Source organism: Setaria italica, chromosome II (assembly GCF_000263155.2).
Source record: "Setaria italica strain Yugu1 chromosome II, Setaria_italica_v2.0, whole genome shotgun sequence".
Taxonomy (NCBI): Eukaryota; Viridiplantae; Streptophyta; class Magnoliopsida; order Poales; family Poaceae; genus Setaria; species Setaria italica.
Window position 1 is genome coordinate 14898027 of NC_028451.1, and position 20644 is coordinate 14918670.

General features: G+C 44.2%; 2 protein-coding genes across 2 annotated transcripts; both read right to left on the bottom strand.

Moving 5' to 3' along the window:
- Positions 1–2359: 2359 nt before the first annotated feature.
- Positions 2360–4095, bottom strand: LOC101774246 (ervatamin-B). The gene is made up of 2 exons (XM_004956100.3): positions 3328–4095; positions 2360–3147 (listed from the first exon to the last, which is right to left on the bottom strand). The coding sequence occupies exons 1-2, from the start codon at positions 3875–3877 to the stop codon at positions 2555–2557; spliced, it is 1143 nt and encodes a 380-aa protein (XP_004956157.1). The 5' UTR covers positions 3878–4095; the 3' UTR covers positions 2360–2554.
- A 232-nt stretch (positions 4096–4327) lies between these two features.
- Positions 4328–10135, bottom strand: LOC101773846 (potassium transporter 18). Its single transcript, XM_004956099.3, has 10 exons — positions 9643–10135; positions 8988–9144; positions 8589–8814; positions 7586–7831; positions 6953–7003; positions 6462–6719; positions 6318–6370; positions 6042–6156; positions 5714–5968; positions 4328–5621 (listed from the first exon to the last, which is right to left on the bottom strand). Exons 2-10 carry the CDS (start codon positions 9108–9110, stop codon positions 4582–4584), a joined length of 2367 nt encoding a protein of 788 aa, XP_004956156.1. The 5' UTR covers positions 9111–9144; positions 9643–10135; the 3' UTR covers positions 4328–4581.
- Between the last annotated feature and the right edge of the window lie 10509 nt (positions 10136–20644).

Genomic DNA, 20644 nt, shown 5'->3' on the forward strand with positions numbered 1-20644 from the left:
ATTGTCAAGTTGTGGATGAGTGTAGCTTGAAGCTCTATGCAAAAGTTCAACTTAACAGTCCTTGCTCAAATACTGATATGTCAAATAGTAGTGAGAAACATGCAAGACACCTAAATGGGTATTTGAAATCTGGTGGGGGATTGTTAGATATATGGGCTTGACCCATATAAATAATCCTTAATAAATCTCAAAGATCCATTAGGAGGCACACCATTTATTAGTCTCATATTGCTAATAGATGAGGGTGTGGGGTTTTCCTCCCCATAACCATCCCCCTCATGGAAAAGACGCACCATAGACTACTATATGGGAAGGTCCCAGATTAGGGTATCCCTAAGGTGGTTTATACGAATTAGGTTTTGCCTCTTCTATGCTGTTGTGCCGCACTGTAGTCTTTTCCATTCCGTTGCGTCGGCGTGCACCGGGAGAGGGCTAATAAGGTTTTTAGGAAGCGCTCCGCATGACTATTCAAGTTCGCCGCTACAGCTCGACCTCCGTCCAATCTTCGTGTCGCGGTGCCTTTGGTACAAAATTGACAATCTCACAAGGATGAAATATCAGTAATTTTCTATTTACTGGTCGATCCCATCTTTTACGGAATCAATTCCTTTTTTGAATGTACAAAAATTTGAGGAGCTCAGCATGTCTGGAAGCACGGGAGAACGTTCTTTTGCTGATATTATTACCAGTACCGTCATCTTCAACGTCAGCTGCTGCGATCCGTCCGCAACATCGTCGTCATTCCGTCATCGTTCGTCATCGCTGTGATCTGATCTGGTTGTTAATCATGTTTTCTGAGATCATGATTATGCAATTCCGGCTATCTAGTATGTTAGAGTTTTGTATTCATAATTTATTTATTGCGAAAATTAATACAGCAATTGCCTAATTATCCAACACATATATCCTTTTTGAAGCACATACTCAAAGATTGGTCGAGTTGTTTACGCACCCTCAGGTCCAAAATACTTCATGTTTTGGACACAACAGGGGTTTCTAAAACTGAGCAACCATGTTTTGTGTGGTGCCTAGAGGCAGAGGTCTAGTTATTGGTTTATGAGCTTATTTCCAGTGAGACCCTTTATTACTATATCTCCACTATGAAGGATTAAGATTACTATCGTGGCGAACTAGATTGAGGATTGCGAGTTTGCAAACAAAACTTCTAGTGCAATTGTCTATCTCACATGTCAAAACCAATCCCAATATACTTCGATGATACTTCTTGATGATACTTCGAAACTTCAGGGTGTACTTCGATGGACAAAATAAGGTTAACAACTAGGGTTCTAAAGACTATGGTATACTTGGACCCAGAGTACTTCTACTGTTTTACCCATGCCGCCTAGCTGGAAAAGGTGATGTCTACAGTTTTGGTGTCATTCTTATGGAGTTGCTCACCGAGCAGAAACCATTTCGTATGTATGTCCTTCAGTCCTTGGAAGGCGAAGACCGTGTTGCACATTTTGTCAACCTTCTTCAAGAGCAAAATCTTGTAATAGATCCACGAGTTTTAAAGGAGGGAAGAAAAGAAATAGGAGAAGCCATTGTACTTGCAGCATCATGTGTAAACTTAAGAGGTGAGGAAATAATATGGTAGCAGCTAACAGTTTAGCTCGGCAAAAGCTTATAGACATTTATTGGACCTGCTTAAGTTGATGATGCCTTTTGGTGGCTTTGGTAATCCTCCTACTATCTCAAGAACAAATTTTTTAAGCTTAAGCGCAAGTGAGTTGCTTAAATGGAAGACTATGACTCGTCAATCCTATGATTGTGTGATCCGCACAATTCATTCAGAAGAAACACTAGAACACTCCTATTCTTGCACTGCAATTTTGCACAAGAATACTGCTCTAGGCCTTGTTCGTTTAGGCGTTTAGCCCAGGATTGGACGGGTCGCGGTCCAATCCACGGGGTCATCCCAGCGCGGAACTAATCCCAGCCCACTGCCTGCACACGCTGTATTGGCCCGTTCCCCTTGGGCTGTTTCTTGAACAAAAATCTGGTACGGTGAGCTGCTCCTTGGCTGAAGGGAGGGATGGAGCACACCTCACCCCAAAATTTACAGAGAAAAGCTTGATTCTTGAGGCACCATCAGACATTAGTCGATCGAGGTCAAGCTACATTAATTCTAGATCGGCTCTATTATCTCTTGCAGGTAACTTAAACAAACACTTAACTTGTCACGATTCATTGGTGTTATTTTCTGGTGTGATCGAGCGGGATATGGTACACACGTTCTTCTGAAAGTTGCTTTCTTTTGTGCTGCGGTTCTTCTCTCTACATGATTGTACTGATGTGTTTGTGAATTTTATAATCGCTTCTAATGATATCAGTCGGAGCAAGTGACGATTGATAGTGACACAATGCCTACCTTCATTTGCAAATCGTTTTCACGCACATAAGTTCAAGGCTTACACGTACGAGTTCCTGCAAATTATTACTAATTATTTTTTAAAAAAGAGTACTACTGGTACACGTAATAGCAAGAAAAAGAATTTTTTTTGGCTCGATCATAAGTTTTGACTAAAATGAAAGGAAGATGTACATCGTGTCACATCAGCGGGTAGGACGGGCGGATGGCGATGCCGCAGAGCCCCTCCGGCTTGCCGTCGACGTCCTTCCTCATCCTGATGTACCCGCCGTCGCCCCACCGCTCACCCCACGAGTTCTTGACGATCCAGTACCTCTCCCCGCCGCCGGGCTCCTGGCCGTACCCGACGACGGTGACGCCGTGGTTCAGCTTGGTCCCGCACGGCCCGTTGTACACGCCCTTCCTGTAGTGCTGGAAGTTGACCCCGCCGGCCTCGATGGACACGGCCACGGGCTGCGCCGCCACGGCGTTCGCCAGCGACGCCTCGCTCCGGGTGGCGACCCGCCGGAGCCCCGCGATGCTGACCGCGTTGTGGGAGAGCTTGGCCGTGTCGCAGACGCCCGTCGCCGCCGTGTACGGGTAGTCGGCCTCCGTGGTGATGCCGCCGTTGTCGGCGATCCACCGCAGCGCGCGGTAGCTGATCCCGCCGTCGCAGCCGTGGTCCAGCGTGTCGCAGTCCACCAGCTCCTGCTCCGACAGGGACACCAGCTTCCCCGTCCGGATCTGGTAGATGCCTTCCACCGTCGCCACCGTCGAGAAGGCCCAGCACGACCCTGCACGATCGATCGATCCGGTAACCGACTCAGAGTCAGATCGCGGGAGGGCGGCCGGCCATGGAGATCAGAGCACATGCGAGCATGTGGTTAGGAGTGACAGGCATGCATGCATGTGGTGAGCAAATTAATGATACCAGGCTGGAATGGTAGGTGGTGTTCCGTACAATTGTCACGTACCACATCGGCCTTGGTTCTTGACCGGCGTCACGGCGCCGCTGGCGCGCCAGTCCACGCTCGCCGGCGCGCCGGCGGACAGGTTCACGTACGCCGTCAGCTGCTGCCCCGCCGCGGCGCCCCTGACGCCGCCGGCGTCGACCGGCCCCGCGCGCGTGGTGATCACCGCCGCGACATCCTCGTCGTCCGCGGGCGGCAGCGGCGCCGCCGCCGTGTACATGGCCGTGAACTCCTCGTTGGTGAGGTCGGTGAAGGCGGTCTCGCCGAGCTCGTAGGTGAGCCCCGCCGCCTCCGCCTCGGCGTTGGTGGCCTCGATGTAGGCCAAGTTGCGCGCGAACACCCGGAACCGGCGCCGCTCCTCCGCGGCCGTGGCGTAGGACCTGTTGTACTCCGCCTTCCACCGCTGGAACCGCTCTACCATCATCGTGCTGCCGCCGCCGGCGCGTCCGTGGGCGGCCGTCGCCGACGAGCAGCCGTGGAGGAACACGGCGGCGAGCAGGAGGAGGAGGAGCACGCGTGGCGGCGAGCCGCGGTTGGTGGAGGTGGACGCCATGGATGACGACCTGGATGGTTGGCTTAGCCCAGTGGTTTACGCTGCTTATAGTAACAGGATGAGATGACACAAATGATTGAGAGCGAGGTGGATAAACGTGTGGTGCTGAGATGGATGTGCGTACAGGATTATTGTGATTGGAGAGGGGACGGACAAGTCAAGCCAAAAGCCGTGCTGCAGCTGCTTCTGCTTGAGAGAGCCAGTCAGACAGACACTCCAGTTCAGTCGTGTGATTCGGATCCGCATGAAGCCTAGCCGGGGGATATTGGAATGGTATTGCTCCAGTGAAGACCAACTACAAAAGGAGGGAAGGGACTTCAGCAGCTGTTGCTCTTCCTCCAGGCTTATGGTGTTTTGCTTTCGTTCTCCATTTCTGTTAACTGGAGTGTATGTGGAAAAGCCGCTTTGTAATGCTCTCATGTTTAATGTTGTTAGCTCTTACAGGAAACATGGCAAATATAGCAGCAAAATTACTCTGGATTTAACAACCAGCCATTACACATGTGCATTCAGCACAAGTTCTACACAACGAACATGGCCACTATTGATCAGGCTCCAAGTGCTCACACATATATGATGCTGTACAATTCTTTCAACAAAGACGCCCTCCTATTAGCTATTATGAACAAACACAGCTATCTTCTCTTGAGTAGTTCTGAGGCTGAAGAACATCTCATCTACTTGTATGTATTTACTTTCAGTGCTTACACATAGAACACTTGCCCAACATTCAGTAGGCTCTCATGGGGAACATTGAAGATGGCACTGTTCTCCCTGCAGATCTTCCTAAGGAAAGCATACATGTAGTTGATAGCAATCTTCTTTAGGAACCCCGAATCCCTGCGAGCCCTGATGATCGTGTTCCCAAGGATGTGCACCACCCCAGCGTCCCTGCACGCGTTCAGGAACGCGATCTCGTCGCCCACCGTCTGGTACGTCTGGCCTGACGACATCAACTGGCTGTTCCCAGTATGGTTTGGGGACTGCACCTGTATAATGGAGTCGTGGGATGTGTAGCTGAGCTCCATGTTTGAACTGTTGTTGATGCCATTGATTCTTGGGTTGGCGTTGCCTGCCTGGTTCAGCTCATGGCCGGTGCTGTACTCATCAGAGTCTGTGTACTCTTCCATCATACTCTCCAGCCGGACAAAGAGCATCAGGCTGTTTAAGAGCATCTGCTCGAAGTCATCATCCTTCTTGTGAATGTCCTTGTAGCCATACCGCGCCACGCAGCGGAACATGTGGAAGTTCTTGGGGCCGATTCGCTTCACAAGGAACCTTTCATCCAGTGGCACGGTGTAGACAGGAAGGTACTTCACACAGACGAAGACCAGGGTGGAGTGTATGGCCGGGAGGTTGGTGATGAAGTGTGAGAAAATGTGAGGAACACCGCTCGCCAGCTCAGTGTACACCAGGCCGACACCGGGCACCCTGACAAGACCAAGGCTTGGACCAAGGCCTAGGATCCATGCCATGGACACCTTGCTGTGCATCTCGAATTCGTAGCGCTTGAGTGTACCGTAGTGCCATACATACATGATGACGAGGAAGGCAGCGGCAAACACAAGAGGAACCCATCCACCCTGATCGATCTTCCGCACCACAGCAGTGAAGTATGGAATTTCAATAATCAATGACAGCGTGGTGAAAAGAATGACCAAGGTCCAGTGGCTGCGCCACACCAGCAGCATTATGGGGACCATGAGAAATGTTGTCACAAGCATAACCATTATCACAGCAGTACCTGTTAATGCAACATTCATGTTAGCAACTGAGCTGGAACGCTAATTGCGATCGTAAAATCAGTGCACAGAGACAGACATGGGAAGATTTTACCATATGCATTTGCTATCTGGCTTTGGTTTTTAAATCCAGCAGTGACAGCGATGCAGAATATCAAAAGGATCCAATTGATATCAGGACTGTATATCTGGCCTCGATACTTCTTGGACGTATGGATAATCCTCACTCTGGGGAAGCACCCTAGAGCAAGTGCTTGCTTGATAATCGAATATGTCATCGATATAGTGGCTTGACTAGCAACTATTGCAGCAGCTGTTGCAACAATGAATGACGGCCAAAGTATAGAAGCTGTGCCGAATAATTGAGTTAGCATGCATTCCAATACACATGGTAAGTGAAGAATCCCTCTGTCTGGCATTACCTGGAAGGGAATAATAGAAAGCGTGGGGGACACTGTGTGTATTCTGAGCTATATAGGCAGCTTGGCCAGTATACTGCAAAAGAAGGCAGGGAAACACAACCACGGTAAAAGCAATCTGCATACCAAGATTTGATGCCATCAGCAGGAGCAAAAGGATTATATTTCTGTACTTATGTGAAAAGGGCTTGTACAATTATAGATTTGCCTCTAAAAGGGTTCCTTGGTTCTCATAAGAAAATTCATAGCTAGTAAAGAAAGACATGCAACAACTTGTACCTGAATAGCTTGTACAGGGAAATATGAAAGATCAGCAAACAGTGCTTCTGTCCCTGAAGCATGACCCAAAATTTCAGTTCTGGTAATTGCCATTAAACAAAGGACAAGAGAATTATGCAATCAGGCTAGAGATTCTTTTCAGACCTGTAATGCTGAGCATAATTCCTCCTAAAGAAGCCCAGCTAGTCCTCCCTCGCTTGAAGTACCGATAGACATAAATAGGATTAAACGCCTTGAGGACAGACCGATCGTATTTGTAGATGTTTACAGCGCCTAGTATTCCAATGAGAATGAACCAAACTAACACTATTGGCGCAAAAAGCCAGCTAACTTTATCAGTGCCAAAGTGCTGCATGCTGAATAATCCAATCAATATGACCACAGAGACGATGACAACCACATCTGATGAGAAAAAAAAAGGTGCAAGAATTCAGTCATCCACAAATTGATCTCAGTATCATGATCGCCTGTCTTCTCTACCAGACCACACTAAATAAAACTATTCAGTGTACCAATTACAAAACGGAAGGCAAATCCCAAATTACAGTTAACAAAACAGTTAAACATATGAAAGAACAAGGTAGATGCTTATAAAAGCAGAAAAAAAAATACTAACTTCCAGGTTTCACATGTACCATTTCTCATTTTGGGCTCTTCCACTTGTATTCCTCCAGTCGCAGAAAGAACTGCAAATTGCAAACTTCAGGTCAATCACTTGTGCACAAGTAAAATAACATTCATCGCCCAAAAAAAAAAAGATACACAGTACAGTTAAGGAATGGAACGACAAACACATGTAATTTTCATTGTCCAATATTGCTAACTGATCACTAGGCAATGCAATAGCAGTAGAAGGGAAAACAGAACATCACCATGGACTAAATTGCTTCACATCTTTTTGACTTGAAAGGTTTTTGCTCCATCTTAAGGCACAATTATAAATTTGAATTCATGTGGTTGTGGGACATTACCAAATCGCTAAAACCGTTTAAGTATTTCTTGGATGGACTGTTAATAGTATATGTCAAAGAAAATGTCAGCATCATTCCTCGGATGATGCTTTATGTGTCCAAACGATTTCATATAATACTCATGTTCAGTATGCAAATGATATAATTTTTTGAACAAACATGCTTTGTTTACATCAAACTAAAAGTTGTAATGATCTAAGTTCTGATAACAATATTAACATCAGAAAACCTTGTACTAAATCAATTGATGAAACGTATACTTTTTTCCCTAAAAAAATAAAATATATAGATACTCACCTGATATGGCAGGAGTGAGGATTCCATCTCCAACGGCCATACAAGTACCAAAAAGAACAATAATAAGAATGACATTCTTTCTGAGTTGGTGCCCCTCTAACCATCTTTTGATACTTGCAGCAAGAGATTTCTCATCATATGTGTGGCGACTGTATGTTGTTAGGTCTTCATCTGTTCGATGCTGATTAGGAATAGTGTTTATCTTTGCATGCCGGCAAAGCAGTGAATAAAGAGCAAATGTTCCACCTGGCATTACAATTAACCTCTATTATGTTCATAATCATGATCACAGAATTGTAAGCCACACTGACTTTGAAATTTACAGCAGTGTGCCATAATCTAATATGCTGAATTATTATCAAGTACTGAAACTGACAGCATGCTGCAGCACACAAAACTTTGCTTCTCACAACCAAATGGCTTCATACACATACTGGACGATATCTCTGTCCCCAAAGGAGGCTTTCCTATCAGGCTTTTCAAAATATTTGCTTAAATATGAAGGCAACTAATCTATTTCAGGGCTAAACTTCAGTTTGCTCTCAAAAGTTCAGAATGGTAATGCTAATATGCTGGAAGTATGATGCATTTTGATTCTGAGCTCAACCAATGGAAGGCTTAAATGGTTGTAGTGTTTCGTGGCATAAATTAAAACAAACTGTGGAAGGAATATGAATGAAAGATTTGAGCAAATAAGCGCACAAGGAGAATTGTTGAACAATATTGCTGCTTTTTTGAGGTCTCAAAGTGAAAGCTAACCATTTATGAAGATATTTGCTTCTTTTCTTAGGAAGAAACTGACTAGAATTTGCTATGTATGGTCATATCCTAACTGTAGCACAAGGTGTCTTTGTACTGCAATCTTTAAATTACTATAGAACACAATACAGTTTTGGTTTTACTGCATCTTCTGAATAAACTAGAAAGATCGCCTTATACAGTTTGATCGTTCATAACCGAAGCAGAACTTTCAAGGAAGCAAGGGTGCAGGCCATACTCGTACCTTGGCCATTATCATTTGCCCTCAAGACAATGAAGACGTATTTAACAAGTGGAATCAGAGTAAGGGAGTAAATAATAAGCGAGAGTGCTCCAATAACTTGTTCCGTGTCTTCTATTTCATGAGGGAAAATGTTGTAGAAGACATATAAAGGTGATGTGCCTAAATCCCCAAACACCACACCAAGGCTTTGGAAAGCTAACTGTAACAGCACAAGTGTTGGGTATGTCTGCACATGCAAAGGGAGAATATAAGAAGGCAAAATTATTGAACATTCATTAGCAAATCAGGTACACAGACGCTCATAATCAGTACAGTGAACCACTCAGCATTTAAAGTAGCATATCAAAATTTAGGTTGTGAAATGACAAAGACCTTTGCAAGCAGTTATGTGATAATCACCTTTTCCCTGTACATGTTCCTCAATCTCCCGGCCTCTGCATCCATGGGCTGATCGAGATTCCTTTCCAGCTCCCACATTGTCCCCCTACCGGTATCCTCATTTGTTGAGCTAGTAGTCTCCATGGGTTCCGACAAATCAGCAGCACAGTCCTGCCGCCTGCAGGCATTCAGAACATATCAGTCTGTTTCCAAAGCTACCAAGAAGAACATGAGCTCTAAACTTGAGAAGAACTGGAAGGGATAAGGATGCCAGTTTTAAATTGTCTCAAGATGAAACTTCCATAAACTTGAGAATCAATTAACAACCAGAATTCAGGAAATTTGACATTAGCACATAGTTTGTTTTAATGTCAAACATCCACAGGTGATCAACATAAAGCCATCCAAAGAAGAAAGCTGATTTCCACTGTCAAACAATTTCTGAATGATGTAGGACAGTGAGTCCGGACGAAAAAGGCGTAAGTAATTTTTTCTTGAAAAGCGCGGCAGGTGCTTTACCGATCTGGTACTGATAGAGAAGAGTGGTCGTCAAATAAAATAAGCATGCATAATTTCCAATTTACAAATAAAACAAATTGTTAAAAACAGCGAAATGATCCAATTCTGATGCCATTTCCGCGGTATCTACCAACAATGGAAGAGAGAATCTGCTAACCTTGAAAACTTCAAAACAAAAACCCCAAAAGATTCCGGGATTCCAGACTCGCCAAGATCGGAACTTGAGCCGATTCGCGCGCTCCCAACATCAACCCAAGCAGCCGGCGACGAGCCCCCGACCCTCCCAAAAGCATTCCAATCCAAGGCGGAGTTTCAATTGCAGCCTCAATCCCCTCCTATTCACCTCTGCGCAGAGACTCGCGGGCGGGGGCGGGACCGGGAAGAAGAGAAGCCGCCGCGCTGTCCTCCGGGACCGGCACGCTCACACCGACCACACGCGGAGAGGCGCTGCCCGCCTGCCCACCTCGTGGCGAAGAGGATCGGAACAAGAAGAAGAGGCTGAGGAATTCAGCTCGGGCAGGGATGGTGAGGGGAGGGAGGGAAAGGATTCGTTTTTCTAGGAGAATAAATCGGCGGGTCTCTTGTCCGATTGCGGGCCGGGCTGATGGAGAGGGAGTGGACAGAAATCGGTGGAACTTGTCGCGAGTTTGCGCGCGTCAGTTTGCGCTCAATGATTGGGGGAGCAGCAGCAATAATCTAATGCGAAATGCTAATGCTAATGGCAGGTGCGCTCAAAAGTCAAATCAAGCATCTTGATCGCATTTAGTCGGTAGTGATCTGTGATGTGATCCCGTATTATTGTAATAATAATTGAAGTACTAGTGAGTTTTATCTGTTGTTAGTTACGGGTGGCGTCAGACTAAACTTGGTACTCTCGCATGTTTTGCCATGTCAAAGCTGATGCGACCTGCAGTAATGCAGGCAAAACTCGAGCTGTATGTGCCCTGATTAGATAATTAGCTGGAGCAACTGTACTAAACGTGCGCATGATCATAATTAGGGGGTGATACCCTGCTAAATTTTAACACATATATGTTTGATACATGTCACATTGATGTTTGATACTAATTAAAGTATTAAACATAGTATAATTATAAAACTAATTGCACAAATGGAGTCTAATTCGCGAGACGAATCTATTAAGCCTAATTAGTCCATGATTTGACAACGTGGTGCTACAGTAACAATTTGCTAATGATGGATTAATTAGCCTTAATAGATTCATCTCGCGAATTAGACTCCATCTGTGCAATTAGTTTTGTAAGTAGCTCATATTTAATCCTCTAATTAGCATCCGAACATCCGATGTGAACTTTTAGTACCTCGTATAAACACCCCCTTAACTGGAGTATAACGGTAGGTATTGCAGCTAGGATTATGGCACTGTTGGTTTCCTCGGATTGTGCCATCTATATTTTTTATAAACTGAAGCGACAAGGTTTCGTAAGCAGATTGCGCAATCAAGTTTACATGATTGTAACAATCCAAAATCTCATTCTGCATTAGGTTTCACCAGATTATGATACACATATTTAGTCACAGTACTTTACAAACATTCTGGTTGGTTCCTTTTCCTCACTTGGTCTCCCTCCTTATGCTGCATGGCTCACATGTACGTGAGTGAAAAGAAGAAAGAAAGGAAGAAAGAGATCATAAACTAGGATTCAGGTTGCTAAAAGAAACTGTTCCCTTTGTTTGAAATATATATGGTATTTAAGATAAATTAACTTGTTAAGAATTAACTAGCCATCTTTTGGACACATTCAACTTTTTCTAAGGGGTTGTTCACTTCAGCTTATTCAGTCGGCTTATCAGCCACCAAACAGTATTTTCCTCTTACAACAAATCAGCCGTTTCAGCTTTTCAGCCGGCTTATAAGCTGAAGCGAACAGGCCCGCTTGCTTTTCACGATCAAATACCATTTGTCACAAGCTCATGATGAAGCAAATATGGCCTATATATCATTCACACTCTACTAACTTAATACAGGTCCACAAGTCATGCGCTTTTATTTATTAGATGTATGTTGGGTGATTTGAACAAATTGTTCACTAACCGATAGTTAGCTTTTATTTGCCTCTGCCTATTGACTCTCTTTGTCGCGCAAGCCAAAAGTATGACTTGTAGATAAACCCATAAAGCATCATTAGAACAATCCATGTCATTAGCTACTATAGGCAACAAAGAAGTTGGATCTCCCTCTTCACACCCCAAGGTTTGTCGATTACAAACGCTACAACCTAGAGATTCTGACTCTGCATCTTTTTGAATTTTTTTTGAACGAACATGTTTTTGAGTGTTGAGGTTTACCGTTCACGTTTACCCCATGCTGCCGCAACAGGGTGTACGTGTATACTTTTAGAACCGCATCCTTTTAATCCACATTCTGCTTTCATGATAATGACTGCCTGACCGGCTACCTAAATGCAGGACGGTACCTGACAGTCTTTTCTTTGGCTGCAACAGCACTGGCAAGCCTGAAAGCGCAAGCTTCCCCATGGAAAACAACCGGACCGGAAAGATGTCGTGCAAAGGGGACGAGAAGTGGAGAAGAGACCCGATCGGAGTTGGGTTGAGCAGCATCATGACGGACAGCGACACAGACCTCTGTACCCGACTCCACTTACAATAATGCATCGCTACAAATCCTGGAGGCCATTCACTTGGAATTTTTTTTGGTAGAAAATACTTTCATTAAACACTTTGTCTAGGCATGTCCCTGGACACCATTACAGCGACATGTTCAGTACATCACCCAGCAACATTAAGGGATTATCACAACTTAATGGCACACCGTTTTTAAAAGCAAAACCAGATAAATGAATTACATGTACACCAAGATCAAGTTTCACTCATACAACAACTTCAATAAATACCATAAACAATATTAAATTTATTACATGACCGATAGTCTTTATTACAAATAGCAAAACGAGTCTTTATTTTAGCAGCGGAACTCCAACGATGACGACGTCTCCACAGGCGTTGACTGGTGGCACACATACGCCTAGAACTCCTCAAAATCTTGAAGAACCTCCTCAAAGTTGACTTGGTCTGAGCAGCGGTTTTAGCAAGGGTGAGTACACTTATGGTTGGTACTCAGCAAGTGTGAGGAATGTATAGTGTAAGGTTATGCAATGATAGGCTATGGTTTAATAGCATTTCAGAATTTTAATTGGTTGGTCAAGTTTTATTAGCAATTACTAAATATAAAGTTTATACCACCCATATTAAGAATGAATATAAATAAAAATAACAATAATAAATAACATCAATTTAATTCAACTTCCGATAAATTAATCATGTGGGGGTCCAGGCTGCTATTAACCGTGAGCACGGCTGATCAATCAGTTTTAGACACTCTGTAGAGGTTGTACATCTTTACCTCAAAGTTGTGTTTCCCAGGTCGCTCGAGGTAGCTAGCCTCTTAAACAATTCCAAGGTGAGTGGCTAGGGATTCACTATGAGATCTTTACAAAGATTCCCTAATAAGTAGCAACCCGCTAAGGTTTTCGGATCAGTAGCAAAGCATAAACCTCTCTCAAAACTGCGAAGCTACCATAGAGCAGATCAGCCTGAGGGCCGGGTTATATCTCATCTAATCTACCGCCGCCCCTCTTACCCTTGGTAAGATTACTACATATTAAGATTTCTAATTAATTAGCAAGCCATATAGCCTTGTGATTGCATTGTTTTCCTAGGTGGTCCTCCATGTTGCAATTAAGCATGGTGATCTTGTATTAATGAGAGGTATATCATAAATAAAATAAGTTTAATCATTGGTTCATTAATACCACCATACCCAGTTAGAGCAACTAAGCAAGAACTACACAACAATAAAGTAACCCAGGTTGATCAAGGTGTAGGGATAAAACTAGGCACACCTTAATTAGGACCCACCATGTTTATATACTTAAAGTGTATAGCATATGTGTATTGAACATAAAAGTAAAGGTTGCATAGGATCAAATTGTGATCAAGGGCATGACTTGCATTCTTGAACTTGCTCTTGCTGCTCAAAGTCTTCAAAGCCTTGCGATTCGAACTCCTCGAGTTGCGGTCCTTCTGCACGCATCACACGAGGACATACAAACAAATAAGAGAATAAAATAAAAAAAATATCAAATAGTAGCAACAGAGCAAAACAAGATCATAAAACTAATCTATGCATCAACACGAACTCACAAACGCAAGAATCGCTTAAAACGGATTTAAAACGCTAAAGATATGAGCTAAACAAGGTTCAGAGGCTTAACTGCGAGAACACTAAACTTCCAAGGGCTAAACTTAAAGAAACCGATAATTAAACTTATAAACCGAAGGTTTAACGAGTAAAAGAGTGGATCTAGCATGGAGGGCACTATTTTATAAAAGCACAGGGGCTAAAATAGAAAAAAGAACCTAGATCTAATTACTTTTCAACTTCGCTGGACTTCGGGTGCAAAAACTATAAAACTCAAGGGCTCTTTAGCAAAAAGAATGACGTAGGGGCGGGATTGACTGGTATTGACCCGGGTCAGATCTGATCCGGGCTGTTGGATCGCGATCGGACGGGTGCGGTCGTCTAGAACAAGATGGGCCGCGCGCGGCGGCAGAGACGGCGGCGTGTGGTGGCGGCGAACAGCGGACTCATGGGAACTCGCTCAAAATCGAGCGTTTGGCCACCGTTTGCGATGAGATCTAGCCCTGGACAAAGCAGGGTGCACAGCAAACCAATCTAGGGTGTTCTTGCGGTGGTTGAAGTGGTGACGGTGATGCACGACTCGAAGAGGCGGTTCGGCGCGGCGGCGCATGACTCCGGCGAGCACAGGTGTACGAAAGAGAGCATAGGAGCGCGCACGAGATCCACACTAGTGGCCTCCTCACTTCCTTGCGGTGCTCCGGGTAGTGATGGTGTCGATGGAAAGGCGGTGATGCAGGAGATCGACGGTAGCAGGCGTGTGCTTGCTCGGGCTCAGGCGGCGGCGGCGAGACTGGAGCTCAAGGCGGGGACGCTAGGGTTGGTGAGGGGCTTTGGGGTGTGGCAGCAGCTTTTATAGGCTCGGGGAGGCTGGCCTTGGTGTGTGGGCCCAAGGTCAAGGTGGGCGCACGCGGGGGCAGCACAGACTCGAACTCGAGTCCGGCTCGGGCGCGGCGCGGCAGAAAGAGGGAGATGACAGGCAGGCCTCGCCTGTCATCGGGTGAGAGCGAAGGCGGGCGCTGAGCAAGCCAGCATGGAGGGCGTGCTGCTGGGCTGAACTGTTAGGCTGCGGTGCTGCTGACGAGTTGGGCCAAAAGAAATGAGCGGGCCAAAAAAGATAGAAGAGAGGAAAAGGTTTTTCCTATTGTTTAAAAAGGATTCAAACATGATTTGAATTCAAACAACCAAGAATCAATGCACCATCATGAATGCAACAATGAATACCTATGATTCATTAACTTCTTTTAGAAAAGATTTAAATGCCTAAGAAATTAAATAAAGCCTTAGAAAATCCTTAAACAAAAGCAAATAAATTCTAGAAAATTTTATTAATTTGCAAAAGTTGAAAATTAGGATGTTACAAATCCTACCCCCTTAAGATGAATCTCGTCCTTGAGATTCGGATGGATTAGCAAAGAGCTGGGGAAATTCTACCTTCAGTTCATCCTCGCTTTCCCATGTTGCCCTGTACCTTGCACATCTTGATCATCCTGTTCCTGGTAACCCATGCTAGAGTATCCAAGATTTAATAGGATATTCAGTGTAGGTGAGATCATCTTGTACATTCAACACCTCCATAGATAATTGTTTCTCTGGAACTCTAAGGCACTACTTTAGCTGAGAGATATGAACACATCATGCACATCTGAGAGCTGATTGGGTAACTCCAATTGATAAGCTACCTCTCCCATTCTCTTTAGAACTTTGAAAGGTCCAATAAAGCAAGGTGACAACTTCCCTTTAACTTTGAATCTGCGCATGCCTTTGATAGGTGACACCTTGAGATATATGTAATAACCTTCCTCAAAGGTCAATTCTCTCCTCCTAGTGCCTGCGTAACTCTTCTGCCTGGATTGGGCTATCCGCAGGTGTTCTCTGATGATCTGAACTTGTCTTTCAGCTTCTTGGATAATCTCTGGCCCAAACAACTGACTCTCTCCTGTCTTGCTCCAATACAGAGGGGTTCTGCACTTCCTTCCACATAAAGCCTCGAATGGTGCCATCTTGAAACTAGCTTGGCATTTGTAAAATTAAATGTCTCAAATCTGCTCCTAAAGTGAAGTTGAATAGTAAGCATGACAGACTATGATATCAGATTCTCCTCTAGAATTTGATTTGTCCTCTCAGTCTGTCCATCTGTCTGAGGCTGGTAGGCTGAACTAAAATTCAATTTAGTATCCATGAATTCATGAAGTTTCTGCCAGAAGTGATAAAGTTACTGAAGAAAAGCACAATAATTACTCGTGAGCCTACAAGTCCTACAAGTCCTAATAGTACTTATTATTAATGACTGAACTAGCATGGATCATGAATAAATGTTTCAGGAAGCATCTGAACAAGATATGAATATGAAATTTTTACTGGAGCTTTCCCCCTACAAAAGATATTTACTGTAAAATTTGAGATGAATTTGGCATCTACTGAATTTACTAAAAATCAAACAGTGTTAAATTGCAGAACATGAAGAATAATTTTTAACTAGAGTTTCATAATCAGTTTAGTTCCACCAATTTTCCAGAAGGGTTACCAACACCAATGTATGCCATTGTGAATTTTTCAGAATTTATGAGCATGAGATCTATTTATTGCATAATAAGGAGATTAAACAATATGTATTTCATTAAGTAATGGAAACACATATTTCACAGGAACAAGTATTTTAACTAGTCAGGCATGAGCATCAAGAACCTAACAGAATTTACTTTGCATTTTTATCGATTTGCCACTAATTATCATGAAAATAACATTATTAAGACAGCAAATAGGCGATTAGATTTAAAACAGTATGAACACCAAGGATTCCATTAACACAAGTTGCAGATCTGGAACATACATGTTAAAAGGAAGCTAACAAAATTGGTTTCACAATTTTTAGACCACTATATGATTTATAAAACATTTAATGGCTTTTATACAAAATAAATCCTAGTACTAGACACAGGATAGTGACATGCACATGAACATTTTTGAAATAAACTAGGCATCATAAAGAACTCAACAAAACAAGTTTCACATTTTTCTCAATTTTTTAAAATTTCCTACATATTTTTGAAGTTTCAACCATTTTAATCAATTTAAAATCGAAAAGGAAAAACATGTTTCATGACCAGGCCCTTAGATCTCTTGAAACTTCACAACGATACCCCTACACTTTTGCACCTAGGACCCTAGGACAACTTTTGGGTTTGCAATGTGGCCCTTGGCGGTCGGTCGACGGCGAGGCGGTGCAATCCGGCGAGGAGCCACCGCGGGGGTGCGGGATAAGGGTGGGGGAGTGTCGACGAGCTCACCGATGGTCTTTGGGCTGTAGGAGTTTAGGGCGGAGGAGGTCCGGTGGCCGTGCTTCGCAAGACAGTGGCAGCGCGGCCGCTGGAGCTTCGTCTCCGGTGAAGGCGGCGGCAGAGATTGCCGGGGAAGGGGCTAGGGAGGTGTCGCGGGGGTCTTGTGATGCAATGGAGGGCTCGGGTGGAGGTGGTGTGGCTCGGAAGGGGGTGCTCAACAATGGGGTGCCAAAGGCACACGACAGAGCTTGGGTATGAATGGAAGGTGGTGCCGGCGAGCTCGGGCAAGCGCCCTTTTATAGCGGCAAAGCGGCGTGAGGTGCAGGCGACCCTCAGGCGCTCCTTCTCGCGCATTAGCACGGACGGCGGTGCGCTAGCAGTGGCGGCAGGAGGGGGTGGCGTGCGACGGGGTGGCGATGGTGTGCTGCACGCAGGCGCGTTGTGGCACATGGGCTGGGGTTGGCCGGCAAAGATTTGCCATGCGGAAGGAGGGATAGCGCTGCATGCTGAGTGGGCAATGCAGTGCTCGTGCTATCTCTTCGCCACCGGCGGTTGGGCGATGGGGCAGTGCCAGGCGAGCGGCGCTGCATGGCGACAGCGTGTTCGCCGTGCGCGGTGACCACGCGTTGGGTGCACATGCATTCACGTGTGGCGCGTGAAGACATGATCTTTGTGCCGGATTTTCTCCCAAGTTTTGAATTAAATGAGAAAAACTTCAAATATAAAAGTTTGAGTTTGAGCTATGGACTCCAACTTCTACAAAAGCTGGTAGGTGAAAAAATTGCTAGTTTGGGAGATAAAGTTGTTGGAACATTGGTGGAACCCCGAGCAAGGCTAATTTTGAATTTGATATGAATTTGACCAGACTTTGACCCAGTTTTTGAATGCCTTCCATTCAAAATCAGAAAAAGTGTTAATTATAAAAGTTGTTCAATTTGAAAAGCTAAACCACTTTTATACTGGACAAAATTTATGTTCTGATATAAAAATCTATTTTTAAATCCTACCCAAGTGTTTAGGGGGTGTTTTTAACACTTAGCTAGATTTTGAAGTGCTTTTGAATTTGACACTTAGCAAATTTGATTTGTTTCTTAATCTCTTTGATGTTTCTTTGATTTAGCCTTTTAATCACTAGGGATGTCACACAACTATCCCCAAGTTGAGTCTCTCAAACTCCTTCATCAAATCATCAGGTATCTAAAATACTAGAGTTATGTTAGAATGACCCTTCCGACTCAAGGCATCTGCAACCAAATTTGCTTTACCAGGGTAATAGTGAATCTCCAAGTCATAGTCCTTGATGAGCTCTAACCAACTGCGCTGCCTCAGATTAAGGTCCTTCTGAGTTAAGATGTACTTCAGACTCTTGTGATCAGTGTAGATCTGACACTTGGTTCCAAGAATATAATGTCTCCAAATTCTCAAGGCATGCACTACTGTTGCTAACTCCAAATCATGAGTAGGATAATTCTGCTCATGTTTCCTCAATTGCATGGATGCATAGGCTATAACATGTCCTTCCTGCATAAGGACACAGCCTAAGCCCTGTCGAGATGTTTCACAATAGATATCGAAACTCTTTTGCAGATCTAGCATCACTAGAACTGAAGCTGTAGTCAATCTCTTCTTCAACTCTTCAAAGCTGGCTTGCCAGGCTTCAGTCCATTTGAATTCCTTTCCTTTCTCCGATAGTGACATGAGAGGCTTCACTATCTTAGAGAATCCTTCAATAAACCTACGGTAGTATCCTGCAAGTCCAAGAAAACTCTTGACTTTGATAACAGTTTGTGGTGGCATCCACTTCAGAACATTTCTGACCTTGCTTGGATCCACTGCAATCCCTCCATTGGTGATGATATGACCAAGAAAAGAAACCTCATTCAGCCAGAAATCACACTTGTTGAACTTCGCATACAACTGATTCTCCCTTAGCTTCTGAAGTACTAAGCTCAAATGTTCCTCATGCTCTTCCTCATTCTTGGAGTAGATCAGAATATCATCAATGAATACCACAACAAAATTATCAAGATACTCCATAAATATTTTTTTCATCACATACATAAAATAGGCAGGTGCATTAGTCAACCCAAACGACATAACTGTGTACCCATAAAGCCCATATTTGGTGGTCAAAGCGGTCTTGGAAATATCGGATAGCCTGATCTTCATCTAATGATATCCAGAACGCAGATCAATCTTGGAGAATATCTTAGCTCCTCTCATCTGATCAAATAAATCCTCAATGCGAGGCAACAGGTACTTGTTCTTGATGGTCACCGCATTAAGCAATCTGTAATCCACACACATCCTCTGTGTACCATCTTTCTTTGCTACAAATATGACTGGTGCTCCCCATGGTGATGAGCTAGGGCGAATGAACCCATTATCCAATAATTCTTTTAATTGTTTCTTAAGCTCTTTTAATTCATCAACGGATATTCTATATGGACGCTTAGGAATAGATGTAGTACCACGTAAAAGATTAACAAACTCAATATCTCGGTCAGATGGCATACCTGGTAACTCATCTGGAAATACATCCGGGTAGTCACACACCACTTTGATATCCTCCCAAGCTTTCCTATCCAACTAATTCACCGTACAATCTGCTACTTATGGTAGAGTAGCCACAAATTCAATCCTTTCTCCATCAGGGCTTGTAAGAAGAAATGACCTCTTGGCACACTGAATCACAGCATCACAAGCTGACAACCATCCCATCCCATCCCAAGAATCACATCAATCCCACTTGATTCCAATACTCGCTATCCTATCCCTCTTTCATTCTCCTACGCCGATCAGAGTGGCCCAGAAGTCTCTACGCAGTATTATGAGGTTAATCTTTGGACAAGAATAGAGTGCTTCCATATTTTCCCGAGGTGAGCTAACTAATATGGGATGTTTCATGATGCAGATGGGAAGATTGTGCTTGGACACATATTGAGAAGTAATAAAACAATGCGATGCTTCAGAATCAAATAAAATTGAAGCGGGAACTGAATTGACACGACATATACTAAGCACTACATTTGGAGCTTCCTGAGCAGTCTCAACATTCACATGGTTCATCTTCCCATGCATCTAGTTCTGTTGTCCCTAGTTGCCCTGCGGGATCTGGCTTCCACTCCTCATCTGCTGATTCTGCCTTGGGGTGCTGTTATTCTGCACTCGAGTGTCATGGCCATTTCTCCTGGGGCAAATATTCACATAGTGGCCAACCTCTCTACACTTGTAGCAAGTGTTACCCACCGTAGTGTTGATGGCCGAAAATCCGTGGAACTTGTCGCGAGTTTGCGCGCGTCATTTTGCGCTCAATGATTGGGGAGCAGCAGCAATAATCTAATGCTAATGGCAGGTGCGCTCAAAAGTCAAATCAAGCATCTTGATCGCATTTAGTCGGTAGTGATCTGTGATGTGATCCCCGTATTATTGTAATAATAATAGAAGTACTAGCGAGTTTTATCTGTTGTTAGTTACGGGTGGCGTCAGGCTAAAATTGGTACGCTCGCATGTTTTGCCATGTCAAAGCTGATGCGACCTGCAGTAATGCAGGCAAAACTCGAGCTGTATGTGCCCTGATTAGATAATTAGCTGGAGCAACTGTACTAAACGTGCGCATGATCATAATTAACTGGAGTATAACGGTAGGTATTGCAGCTAGGATTATGGCACTGTTGGTTTCCTCCTTGGATTGTGCC

Bases quoted from the DNA above. Each gene is read 5' to 3' on its own strand.
- LOC101774246 (XM_004956100.3), bottom strand. From the start codon at position 3,877: ATGGCGTCCACCTCCACCAACCGCGGCTCGCCGCCACGCGTGCTCCTC. The intron at 3,148-3,327 runs GTACGTGACAAT...TCGATCGTGCAG, and splicing joins CAAGAACCAAGGCCGATGTG to GGTCGTGCTGGGCCTTCTCG.
- LOC101773846 (XM_004956099.3), bottom strand. From the start codon at position 9,110: ATGGAGACTACTAGCTCAACAAATGAGGATACCGGTAGGGGGACAATG. The intron at 7,004-7,585 runs GTGAGTATCTAT...TGCAATTTGCAG, and splicing joins CCTCACTCCTGCCATATCAG to TTCTTTCTGCGACTGGAGGA. The intron at 6,720-6,952 runs GTACATGTGAAA...TTTTCTCATCAG, and splicing joins AGAGCCCAAAATGAGAAATG to ATGTGGTTGTCATCGTCTCT.